This window comes from Kryptolebias marmoratus, linkage group LG2 (genome assembly GCF_001649575.2).
Source record: "Kryptolebias marmoratus isolate JLee-2015 linkage group LG2, ASM164957v2, whole genome shotgun sequence".
Taxonomy (NCBI): Eukaryota; Metazoa; Chordata; class Actinopteri; order Cyprinodontiformes; family Rivulidae; genus Kryptolebias; species Kryptolebias marmoratus.
The window spans coordinates 18,251,653-18,264,203 of NC_051431.1; the positions used below are offsets into that span (position 1 = coordinate 18,251,653).

Sequence of the window (12,551 nt, forward strand, 5' to 3'; positions counted from 1 at the left end):
TGACAAAAGTTGTCAACTATAATCTCTAGTTTTTCATAAAAAAGTAAAGGTAAAATATGTGCTTCTTTGTATTTATTATACAATACAGGCAAAATGAATTATTAAAGCCATGTAGTCTCTTGTCACCAAAGAGATGGATGGAGTTGAATGGTAGACTATTTATAGAATCAGGCATCTGCCAGGGATTGTTGGAAGCCTATTAAAACCGAAGTTGGCATATGTAACACATCTAAACAGACTCTAAATTAAGAAATGGCACCAAATATAAATCAGAAAAAAAAAACAAAAAGAACCAACAAATTTTCATCCCAAAAAAACATTTCATATTAAAATCTAAAAATATAAATTCAAACAGTCCGATTATGTACAGACTGTTTCTTGTGTAATAGCATGATCACTTGTTCAACAACTATGTGGTTTGAACTTATTGCAACTTGTTACATTTGATTATAATAAACTAATGAAGTTCCTGTGTTCTTCTGTTTTGTCCTCCCAAGATTTCCCATGGCAACAATCTTTCAGTATACGCATTTTGCCATTTTTCTACTATTGCTTCCCATCCTTCCTGTATCATTTGCCTCAAGAGATGACCTTGTAATCAGTACGATACATGGGAAAGTTCAAGGGAAATTGCTTTCAGTCCTGGGTGGTGAAGTTAGAGCTTTTCTTGGAATTCCTTATGGAAAACCACCTCTTGAAAAGCTGAGATTCCAAGCTCCCGAGCCAGTACAAAGATGGGAGGGTGTGAAAGAGGCCACCGAATTCCCAAATAGCTGCTACCAGGTTCCTGATTCAACCTTTCCAGGTAGGAAATACTTGTGTGTGTACACTGATGTAATTAATGAATTCAATTTGAGGGTTTTTGTTGCTCATAATTGCTTATTCAAAGTTTAATAATTCACTGTATTATGTTAGTATTTATTACTTAGGATGTGTCAGAATGTTTAACCTCACTGTGGTGAATTTTAGGCCCTAACACACTGCTTAGTATGAAAAACTTATATCTTGAAAACTACTTTTTGAAAGTGGAGATAAAAAACAAACAAACAACAACAAAAAACACAATTTCTGGTGAATCCAGTAGGCCAAGATGGAAATGAAGAGACTTGTGGCAGAAGGCTGATTTTCATAGCCAAAAGGTATAGGTACATAGTGAGCAGTGTTGCAAAGGTACAATTTGACTGAAGTATAAAGTGACCTGGAGCCTAAGATAGGAAACTCTCAAATTGCTCATCAAGGCAGATTTATGGCAGGATCCATTCAGCAGCATCAGTGCAGGCAGTAACTCTTATTTGACCAGTTGGGGAAAACTTGAAAACCCTAAACATTCATCTCTTCCAAAAATGACACAATTAACAAAAAGAAAGAAAGAAAGAAAAGAAAAGCTGGTGTTAGTTCAAACTGGTAAGACAATTTTGAGTTTGAGTTGTTTTATATAGCAGTAAATATAGTTTTATATTCACTCTTAATTGAGCCCTGCTCTGAGTAGCAGTTCATTTGACTCCTAAACAAACTAAAAGCTATGTTTCTTGTTGAACTGATAAGGTATACACTTTGTTCAGTATTTACAAGAGCCAACGCAAATCAGCTGGAGAGAAATGTTACAGATAAAACAGTTGAGTCATGGTGGTATGAACTGCAGTAATGCACTCTCTTGTTGTCAGCCTGTCAGTTACGTCAAATATTCCATGGATGAGATATGTGTGGAAAATTCTGCACTATGTGTCATTTTATTAAATTAGGTACAAAGGAATTCATCATTTCAGACAACTTCCAGCAAGAGAGGATCTTAGCCAGACCAAAAACCAGTGGAAAACACAGACGAACAATCAAATTCATTGTTCACTATACATATTCACATGTTAAGGATTTTTATAATCAGTGTTGGGCAAAGTAAACAAATTCTAGTTTAAAAGACAGACAAACAAACAAAAAACTACTTACAAATCATAAAACTTTTATCTAAATCAATGACAAAATAGAGACAAAAAGATTGATGTCTTCCCTAAGTGCTTTTGATAAACTTTGATAAACATAGATTGCTAATGGGTAAAGAAAAGATGTCTCATATTCTATCTGCCCCCACCCACCCCTCCTCCTCTTATTTCCATTTATGCACCAGAAGTGTCTAAATTATTTCCATTTCAGGCAACCCTACTTAACTACTGGCTTCTTTAATAGATTTAAACATGACATGTAAAATGATCTTAATGGGGGAAGTTGTAGCCCTATAATTTTGCTGTGGGATGTCTCGGTTAAATAATAAAAGTGTCACATTGAACTTTACAACAGTAGATTTGCAAAGTGGAAACAGTTATAAAACACCATATCACACAATCCTAAACACACACGTACACACACACACACACACACACACTACACTGTGCTTGTAAATGAGTGACTAAGAGCACTGTTGACAAAAGTTGTCAACTATAATCTCTAGTTTTTCATAAAAAAGTAAAGGTAAAATATGTGCTTCTTTGTATTTATTATACAATACAGGCAAAATGAATTATTAAAGCCATGTAGTCTCTTGTCACCAAAGAGATGGATGGAGTTGAATGGTAGACTATTTATAGAATCAGGCATCTGCCAGGGATTGTTGGAAGTCTTCTAAAACGAAAGCTGGCATATGTAACACATCTAAACAGACTCCAAATCTATATATCATACCAAATATAAATCAGCAAAAACAAAACAAACAAACAAAAAATGCATTAGTGTTAAACTGCTGTTGCTGGTTTTAGAAGCTTCTGTATTGATTCATTTCTTCAGCTTGAGAGCTATTTGCCATAAATGACCTTTTTACCTTATGTGTTTAACCGGCTTGTACCTAAATCTGAAACATTGTAATAAAGACTGATATTTCTCTGGGTCTAAAGTCTAAAGACAAGGTTAGTCTATCAACTAATGCAGTGTAGTTTTAATCAATGTTTAATGTTAAATGACAATATACTGTATAATCTCTTCCAGGGTTCAAAGGTGAAGAGATGTGGAATCATAACACCCCTCTGAGTGAGGACTGCCTGTACCTAAATGTTTGGTCTCCAGTTTTCAACAAAACCCAATCACAACTTGCTCCTGTTCTCGTTTGGATCTATGGTGGTGGCTTTAGTGCAGGAACATCATCCCTGGATGTTTACCATGGCCACTTCCTTAGTAAATCAGAGGGTGTTATTGTGGTTTCAATGAATTACAGGTCAGAAACTCTTTAGGTTGAAAATACTAAATATTTATTGCAAGCAAGCATGTTTCCTAAGCTGAACTTTGCACTGTAAAAAGATGACTAATGTTGCTGACTACTAGTGAACAAAATGTTATTGCTGATCGGAGTAAGGAAAGGTAGGTTTAACTTATGTGAAATGCATGTTCCAGCATTCTTCATTTTGTCATTGTCATTCATAGAGTGGGAGCTTTTGGTTTCCTGTCTCTTCCTGACAACAAAAAAATCCAGGGCAACGCAGGCCTTCTGGACCAGCGCTTGGCACTTCAATGGGTAGCCAGTAACATTGCTGCATTTGGAGGAGATCCTACAAAGGTAACATGGTTGCATGTTTGAGTTTTCACTAAAACCTGGAGAAAAAACTGTGTAAACCACAAACACTTGCAAAACTTTTGGGTTCTGATTTGCTTTCGTATTTAGGTGACTCTCTTTGGGGAGAGTGCTGGGTCAGGATCTGTGGGCTTCCACATTCTCTCTCCAGGCAGCCAGAGTCTTTTCCAAAAAGCTGTGATGCAGAGTGGCTCACCGAATGCACCCTGGGGTACATTCGATCAAAGTGAGGCCAGGGACAGGTATTGAGTGTTTATGTACTTTTCATTTCTTTTCTATGTACTACATGTTTATGTCAGGTGGCCTGTGGCATTTAACTCCAGATGGACACATATCTTACGTATGTTCACAAGATCCATCATGGTCAGATGTTTTACAAGGAAATTATATACATACTTTCATTTCCTTTATTTGATGATCTCTTGTGGGTATTCTGTTAATGTAAAATATTGGTTCTGCTTCCGGACAGTTCAGTCTTCATAGAGAGGTAGCGCAACATAGAATGATGGTAAAGGCTGGACATCAATCCTTGATTAGCTGGGGATTTTTGAGGAATTTGGAGTGTTAAATGCCATACTTAGTCCCCTAGTTGTAAATATATATATATATATATATATATATATATATATATATATATATATATATATATATGTATAAAGTGTGTGTGTGTTTGAGATGCCAAAGGTTTTATTCATATCTGAAAAAAGTTAAACTAGCATTTATTTAAGTAATACAAATTACCTGCCACCCTTGTGTGCCAAAGTTTTATACAAAGATCTTGTGCAATCTGTTAGTGCTTAAAATATGTTGGGGATGACTCATCTATTACTACACCAATTATTTGATCAATATCTGTAAAACTAACTGAATTATAGGCATTTTTTGGTTTGCTAGAGTTGATTAGCTGTGGCAGCCATCCTGATTCAGGTTGACTACAAAAGTTAAATTGTGGATGTGCATCCAGTTTTACTCTTGAGAGTTTTACAGATGTAATAGCAGGACTAAGAAGAACAGCACCTAATAATGCACATAGAGTAACTGAGCAAGAATCACAATCGACCACTTTTTCAAATTTTGACCATGCAGATTCGAAATTGATGAATCTAGGCAAGCAAACAATGAAAACTAGTTGCCTTGTAGTTTCACTGAGGTTGGGTAGCATTCTAAATATAAAATATATTTTGACAATGGAACATTTTAAAAGATGCATTGGATATATGTATAGGCCAGCACTGAAAAAAACAAAGTAGAAATTGTGAAAGCAGTATCATTTTAAGTGAATTTATTCATGCATTGAAGAGCAGAGATGGAAGGGACCATTTGAAAATCAGAGCTTTTACTTGATCAAATAAATTCCAAAATAGCTCAAATGGTCTTTTATAACTTCAATAAAAAACAAATTTAAGGGATTCCTTATTGATTGAAAAAGTGTACATTATTCCAAAATGGGTTAATTGTCAGGAAGTGATTTTGGATGAACTCAAGAATGTAGACGAACAAACTTGGACTTTAATAAACGGAAAAACAAATAAATACCTGACAGAGCAGCAACAAAAACTGAAACCAAAACAGCAAGGAGGAGGCGGGGAATAGGCAGGCAACAAACAATGTGACAGAATTAGAAGTGATAGTGAACCAAGAGTACAGGTAGGCTGGGAGGACTGATTACAAATAGTGACAGCTGAGAGTAATGAACCAGAGGGTCAGGTAAGAATGGTTAACTGAGAACAGGAATGGCCAAGGGAAAACGTCTGGAATCACAGCATAGTTTAAAATTAGATGTAAAAACAAAGTTTTATTAAAGTAAAAATTGGTTCATGTAAGAGTTTGAAAGTTGAACGTCAACTTTTGCCCACTGTCATTAACGTGCATGATATTTGTTTACCTTCTTTTTTTCCTTGTATTTTGTCATTACCCAGGTCCTTGAGATTAGCAGAATTACTTGGATGTCCTACATCTCATCCAACCCGTGTAGAAGCTTGTCTGCAGCAGGCAGATCCTCAAGAAATCGCACTCAAACAGTACAAACTTGTTTCACAGGCATCAATCTTGGACTTTCCTTTTCTACCTGTGGTTGATGGCAACTTCCTACCAGCAAGAGTTGAAGTGGGTACCTGTGTGTGGTTGTTGGTTTTGTTGTAATGTAAAAAGCTGTTTAAAAAAAAGTGTGTTTTGCATAATACATAGTATGATTTCATTATGACAACCCAAGACGTACATTTAAAATAAGAGCATTCCCAATAGATGAAATTCCTCTACAGAGGACAAAATCAAATTTTGGTATGTTCATTTCTAAATATAACAAAAACTACTGGCTGTTTTTTATTGCATTCTAATTACTTTGTGTATTGCTGACTCGCATCCATCTGCAGAATGTGGAAAAGGTATCAACTTGATTTTTTTTCAGGAACTTCTGGTGTAGAGATGCAATATCTCTAAAGGGTTTGGGAAAGTTGAGGCTTTGAAATTTAGTTTTGCAATTGTATACATTTTTCATCACATCACAATTTTGACCCATAAACACAAACACTGTCATCCCACAGAGTTTCCTTTGAGAAGTAAAAGGATGAAAAAGTGCATCTATTATTCTGAATATACAGTAGACCAATGTGTTTTTAAATAGAAACATGTACACATTCACTATCCAACAAGAAAAAAAAATGGTCCTAAATCAAACGTTGTGTGTAAACTGAAGATCAGAGTTAAAATACTTTTAGTTTACCCAACATAAAGTACATATAATAACTCAGCTAACTCAGCTTGCCTGCCAACAAGCTGATGTTAAATCAAATAAATATGTTCTAGAAAACACTAATTTATTTCAAACTTTTTTTTTTCTCCCAGACAGGCAAAACGCAGTTTCAAGTTACTCCCGTTTTATTGACGATGTGCCTGTTGACAACTTTAGTAGCTTTGTAACTATAAAAAGAAAGCTTGGAACTGGCTGTCACATGTATCCTGACATCTGATCCCTGAACAGATGTATATATAATCAAAGCAGCCATTAGTTATTTTTGTGGAAATGAAAATGTATTGAAAACAGTTTCCTCAAGACTCAATAATAAATCAACGAATTATTATTTTGCTGCTGAATTTGGTAGTGAGTGGAAATCTGTTTTGCAATTAAATAAATTGTGAGCTCAGTTTTGTAATCTGTACTTGCAATAATACTTTAATTCTGTTGCAGTCTCATATTGTTAGTTAGTAACCATGTAAATCAGACTCTGACTCATCATTTTCATCTCATTTTTTATACCCAGGTGCTGTTAAGCAGCAGTAACCTCCCCAAAAAAGAGCTGATGTTGGGCATAAATAAAGATGAAGGGACATACCTTCTCGTTTATGGAATGCCCGGTTTTAACCTCACCGGTGAAAGTCTCATCTCCAGGGATGAATTCTTGGAAGGTGTGCCACTAACAATGACCAGTGAAAGTACTGTCACAAGAGAAGCAGCCATTTTCCAATACACTGATTGGACTGATGTGAAAAACAGGACAAAAAACCGTGACTCACTTGGTAGTCTGGTTGGAGACCAGCTGTTTGTCTGTCCTGCGCTGGAATTTGCGCTCGGGTAAGCTGCAGTGTCAGTTTTAAAAATTTCATCCAAAGTTGATAAAAATCACAAAAAGTCGTTATCAAAGAGCATGTTCTTTTTCCTTTGTTTCATAAAGACAACAAATAATCATAAATAGGGGTTTTACTGTACAACAGGAACCAGTTTGCTCATAGGCTTACTCCTTTATGTGTTTGTGTCTGTCTTTGTGCATGTCTGATGCCTTAAGCAATAATTTTTGGAAACAACAATAGGGACATCACCATGTTTTGTGCAAATTGTATTTTATGGCAGTCAAGCTATGTTATCTGTAATAATTTCTGCAAAGTAAACAAAAGAAACATGGACAAATTATATTATTATCTTTTTTTTTTAACCAAAAAAACCCAAAATATATAATTTAAAGGTACTTACTGCAGACTCTGAAATCAAAAATAAAAGGTTATCCAGAACTATATTAAATGGTGCAGTTTGAAAGTGTTTAATCCAGTGCTTTTCCAGATATATTGATATGTAATTCAGAGATGCGGGTACGCACACCATGTAAACAAAGCACTCAACTGAATCCATAAATAACCAAGTGGAAGCTTGAGTCATGTGATTGACCTGCATTAGTCTGGCTGAAGTCTGTGTAGGCAAGCATATATAGCAGAATTGGACAAACGTAGAGTTAAGGAGAGGACATTTAGGTGGAAATATAGGAATAAATCTGCTGCTATACTCAAAAGAAAAAAAAAAACAAAAAAACAAGTAAGCCAACTGTCAAAAAAAGGGAAATTTCTTGATCCCAAACAGCTCTTCCAAGGAAGTCGCAATTGTTGACCTATTTTCCCTAACCCTAACCCTGACCCTTTTGTAGGCTATTTGCACCATTGCTGTGTCTTCAAATAACATTTGACACAAATCTGGTTCATTTTAGTGTCTTTTTCATGATTTAATGACTTACATTCATGAAAACAACAACAAAGACACATTCATATTTGACATAAAAAAATTATGTCCTCAAAACATCATGTAAATATACAGAATTTAAGTTTATTAAAACATTTATCCTTGTTGGTTGTGTGTAAATCTAACCTTTAAAAGGTAAACTTGCTTATACTTAAATATTTATTTTAGTTTGTTTGACTGCAAATTTAAAAAATCTAACTTAAATGAGTCAGGCTCAATCATATGAAGAAAAAAAAAATGAACCCAAAAAAGATTGTTGACCAATCTCAGATCTAATAAAAATAATAAAAAGTCTAAGTGACTGTAAAAAAGATGTTGCTTTCATACTATTATTCATTGGAAAGCAAAGTATTGTACTATCCTCACTGTAATAGTTTTGCCTTTTATTGTCATAAAGAGAAACATGGACTGTATTTTATTTTGTTAAATTACCTGTTACAATGGAAAGATGTTTCTGTATTTTTTTTTCAGGTACTCACAAGGTGGTGGTAAGACCTTCCTGTATTTATTTGACCACCGGTCATCTGTTAATCCTTGGCCTGAATGGATGGGTGTAATGCACGGCTTTGAGATAGAATTTGTCTTTGGAATGCCTCTGAATACATCCCTTGGATACACGAAGAACGAAGTTAACATGACCAAGAAGTTTATGAAACACTGGGCCAACTTTGCTCGTAACGGGTAGGCTAACCAGTCCGTGACTCGGTTACTCAATGACCGCTGTGATGCCACTGAACTGTGACTTTCATGTCTTTCTTTTCAGGAATCCAGAGATTGATGGAGCTGCCTGGCCAGTGTTTACCTCTGAACAGCAGGAGTATATAACTTTGAACTACAACCATCCGGAACAAAGAAGGATGATGAGAGCCACAGAGTGTCAGCTCTGGAACAGATTACTACCTCAAATACAGAAGACCTCGGGTTAGACACACACACACATGCACACACAGACATATCTTGCTGTCCATAATCTTCGCACACAGACACACCCAGAAAGCCTTATAGATCATCATAAGTAGTAGAAGACATTGTATCAGACTCAGCAAAAGAGGTAGTTTTCCTGTAGAAGAGTTTTGCAATACTAGCTCACTTCTCCTCAGTTTCCCTGATCGTAGTTGAATGAGCTCATCATGTACCACACTGCACCTGTACTGATTCATTTTACCAAATAGGACAAGATGAGCACACAACTCTGCTGCTCAGGTCAGATACACTGTATTTGCATGCACTTTCCATGCTCAAGACCACTATAATGATATTGAGTTTCTAATGAGTTTGAGTTTATTTTGCATCTTAACAAACTACCCATTTGTTAAGATGCAAAATTAACAAGTTTAACGACAGTTTTAACAAACTGTTGGCTTCACATTTTTTATTAGTAGGGAGCAAATGATAATCAAAATGTGTTATTTATTATGAATTAATTATATTAATTTCTGAATTTTTTTTAAGAGTAAAAATTACAAATAAACAAAAACAAAAATGAACATCCTACAATCATATCTACAATCATATCCTTTTTATTTCCATGGTGCTGCCAAGTTCTGAGACCTCTGTACCTGTTTTACATGAGTGACAGCACCCGTTAGCATCTATATTTTAATATAAAATGTTTATTTGACAGTGGTGTTTGACAGGCAGTATAATGATCTGACTTTAACCCTTAGGGACAAAAAACAATCAATAAAGCAATTAAATAAATGTGTGCATGCTTCTAAAGGAACTGCATTTTAACACAAAAGTCAAATAGAGCTACAAGATACTTTGTGAAAGATTACTTCATAATGACTCTCTCTGCTCTCTTTTCCACAGATGAGCTGCTGTCTTGCTTTAATGCAAGTGGGATTGAACTTCGCTCTAATTACTTATTTCTATTTTTTTTCCTGATTATAACTTTAAGTTATTGGCTGAATCTTGAGAACATCTATTTGTTAGACTAGCCTGTTTTGTGGAAGCGCTAAAAACATTTTACATGGCTAATATCTTTACTTAAAAAAGTGAGCATATAAATGAGAGTGTAAACAAGAACAATACTTTTTAAAATGATTTTAACCAGCTGACTTCTTATCTATCTGACATGTAAAACAAATCTTTTTCTAAAGCCTATATCCCTTTTCCCTCATCAGGTACTCCTGTTTAAACTGTTGTGATTCTTTAGTAATTCAAACTGATGGAACAGAGATGAAACCGTGATATATCAGTGTGTGTTTATACGCAGTAACCCTGCAGCTCAGAATCAGCTGAATAATTACAGCATTATTAGGAATAATTTGCTAGATCTTCCACATACTACTTCCCTTGTACACATCAGTTTGGTTCTGCAAGTACCTCCTTTGTTTGCTGGTGTGCTTCACTGGTGGATTAACTTCACACCCCCACTTCTGCCTCTGTACTGTTGCCCATATTGTGTGACAAATAGTCACATCAGGTGCTTATTGAAAGTAATGTGTGTGATGCGCTTAAAATGTGCAGCTGCTGGAAAAAACAAAAACATTATTCTTAATTTTTAAGTAAAAAACAAGCTCTGGAATTAAATTGATTCACTGCTTACTGTACTAACCAGTGAAGACCATATAATGGAAAATAAAGGTGTTCCTCTATATCTAGTTGATTTATTTATTTTTTTATTTTTTGGGGGGCACACCACACGTTCATTAAGTAACTTTTTTTCTCAGTTATTTGTTTTTTATTGTTGAAATGTTTTAAAGGTGACCTATTATTCTTCCTTGAACGAGTTAGGATATGTCTGTGAGCTATACAAAACATGTTCGTTACATTTAATACACAAAATCATTCTCAGATTTTGAGATTTTACCTGATAAGTTCTACCTGTTTTGAGCTCATTTCAGAATGAGCAGTTGCAGGGCTACATCACTATTATGCAAACAAGCTGCTATTGGCCACACCCTCCCAACTCAGTGTCCCGTCTCGAAACATAAAACTCACTGAAGGATTAAACGTTGTGGATCTGACGCACATTTATCTTGTTATTCATTCAAACTCTGAGGATTCTGACTTTGGAACAGGGACACTTAGCGGTTCTGAACCGATATTTGTCAAGTAGTCAATAACCAAACTTTTTTTTTTTTTTCCAGCAGACATTGTTCAGCGGTAAAACCAGCAGAACAAACGTGATGGTCTTCATGTAATGAAGTGGGTGGAGCTCCACTTAGGTTGCTAAGTGAGGGGCCGGGCTAGGCTTGGGGTTGCTAGGTAACAGGATTGTGACACAACAATTTGAAAGAGGTCGTTTTGCAGACACCAGCAAAACATTTACTTATTGCCAAAAAAAAAGCATGGATGTATTTTTATTTGTTTTGGTTTATGCGCTTGGACTGTTTCTAGAAGCAGTAGATACCCAAATGAAAGTATAAAAACATGCAAAAGTGAATTTTGCATAATAGGTCACCTTTAAATGCTAATGAGATTTCTTGAAGGAATGCATGCCACCTTTAAGTCTGAAATGTACATCAAATTAATCATTTCTACAAGTGTTTTTATTTTTTTATTTTTTAGTGGTTCATGAGCTATTTTCCCATCTGACAAATAGGGATGACTGATATAAGCAAGGATCTTGTGCAATGAGTGACTCTCAACCGTACTCAGAGGAAGGGAGAGTACTCACCTAAAAGTTGTGTCTGAGTTTAAAATAAGTTGAAAACGAAAATTCATGAAGTTACTGGCATTATTTTTACTGATGAGGCAGAAAAAAACAAATGATACCGTACAAGGAGTAGGTTCATTTTATCTTCAAAGTTTGGAAAGTTTAAGACCACCCAGAGGCTTTACCGACACAATGATGGTCTCTAAGCTTTAGGTTGAGGAGGGAGCAATTTGACAGCACATTAGTCTGATGAGGAGAGATGCACAGACACTCACCTCATCCTCTGTGAAAGAAATTTAAGAAGTACCATTAGGACTTCCTAAATGATAGTTGGCTCTTGTCATCAGAATAGTTTTAGAGTTTAGCAGACTGAATATATGGTTCTGTGTTCACTCTACTGTATGATCGACTTCCAAACGTGTGTGACTTAAATTTTGTGATCTTTACATATCTGGTAGGGGTTATAGTGCAGGTCTCTCATTTGGTGATTGCCTGCAGCCCAGATTTTTATGACCAGACTGTGTTCACTGACACTAAATGTTTGTTTGTTTTATGTTTTTTTATATGTGCAAAAGAAAAGAAAAATAACAGAGGAAAAAAAATTCTGTCAATAAAACCCATATTCAAAAGAGATTGCAGAACACACAATAGAGAATGAAACACATACTTCCTACTACATATTGTGTTTTTACATACAACATTTAAGATGAATAGGACTTATATGTCAGTAACAGCGCTGTTGGAAGAAAAAAAATCATAATTTGTATGTGTATGTCCATCAGCAGTTCAGATGAACTACCATTCTTGGAGTGTTCTAAGAAGCAAAGAAGGTGGTGTATTTGTTTATTTATTTTTCATAATAAATGGTCAAAAGCACTTGTTTCTGGTTA

The 12,551-nt window shown here is 35.3% G+C and overlaps 1 protein-coding gene across 1 annotated transcript; it reads left to right on the forward strand.

Moving 5' to 3' along the window:
* Positions 1-467: 467 nt before the first annotated feature.
* On the forward strand, positions 468-10,659 carry LOC108240502 (acetylcholinesterase). The gene is made up of 9 exons (XM_017424038.2): positions 468-805; positions 2,974-3,199; positions 3,406-3,538; positions 3,644-3,795; positions 5,473-5,659; positions 6,814-7,124; positions 8,529-8,738; positions 8,821-8,978; positions 9,870-10,659. Exons 1-9 carry the CDS (start codon positions 505-507, stop codon positions 9,995-9,997), a joined length of 1,806 nt encoding a protein of 601 aa, XP_017279527.1. The 5' UTR covers positions 468-504; the 3' UTR covers positions 9,998-10,659.
* Positions 10,660-12,551: the final 1,892 nt, after the last annotated feature.

Bases quoted from the DNA above. Each gene is read 5' to 3' on its own strand.
- LOC108240502 (XM_017424038.2), top strand. From the start codon at position 505: ATGGCAACAATCTTTCAGTATACGCATTTTGCCATTTTTCTACTATTG. The intron at 8,739-8,820 runs GTAGGCTAACCA...CTTTCTTTTCAG, and splicing joins GCCAACTTTGCTCGTAACGG to GAATCCAGAGATTGATGGAG. The intron at 8,979-9,869 runs GTTAGACACACA...TCTTTTCCACAG, and splicing joins TCAAATACAGAAGACCTCGG to ATGAGCTGCTGTCTTGCTTT.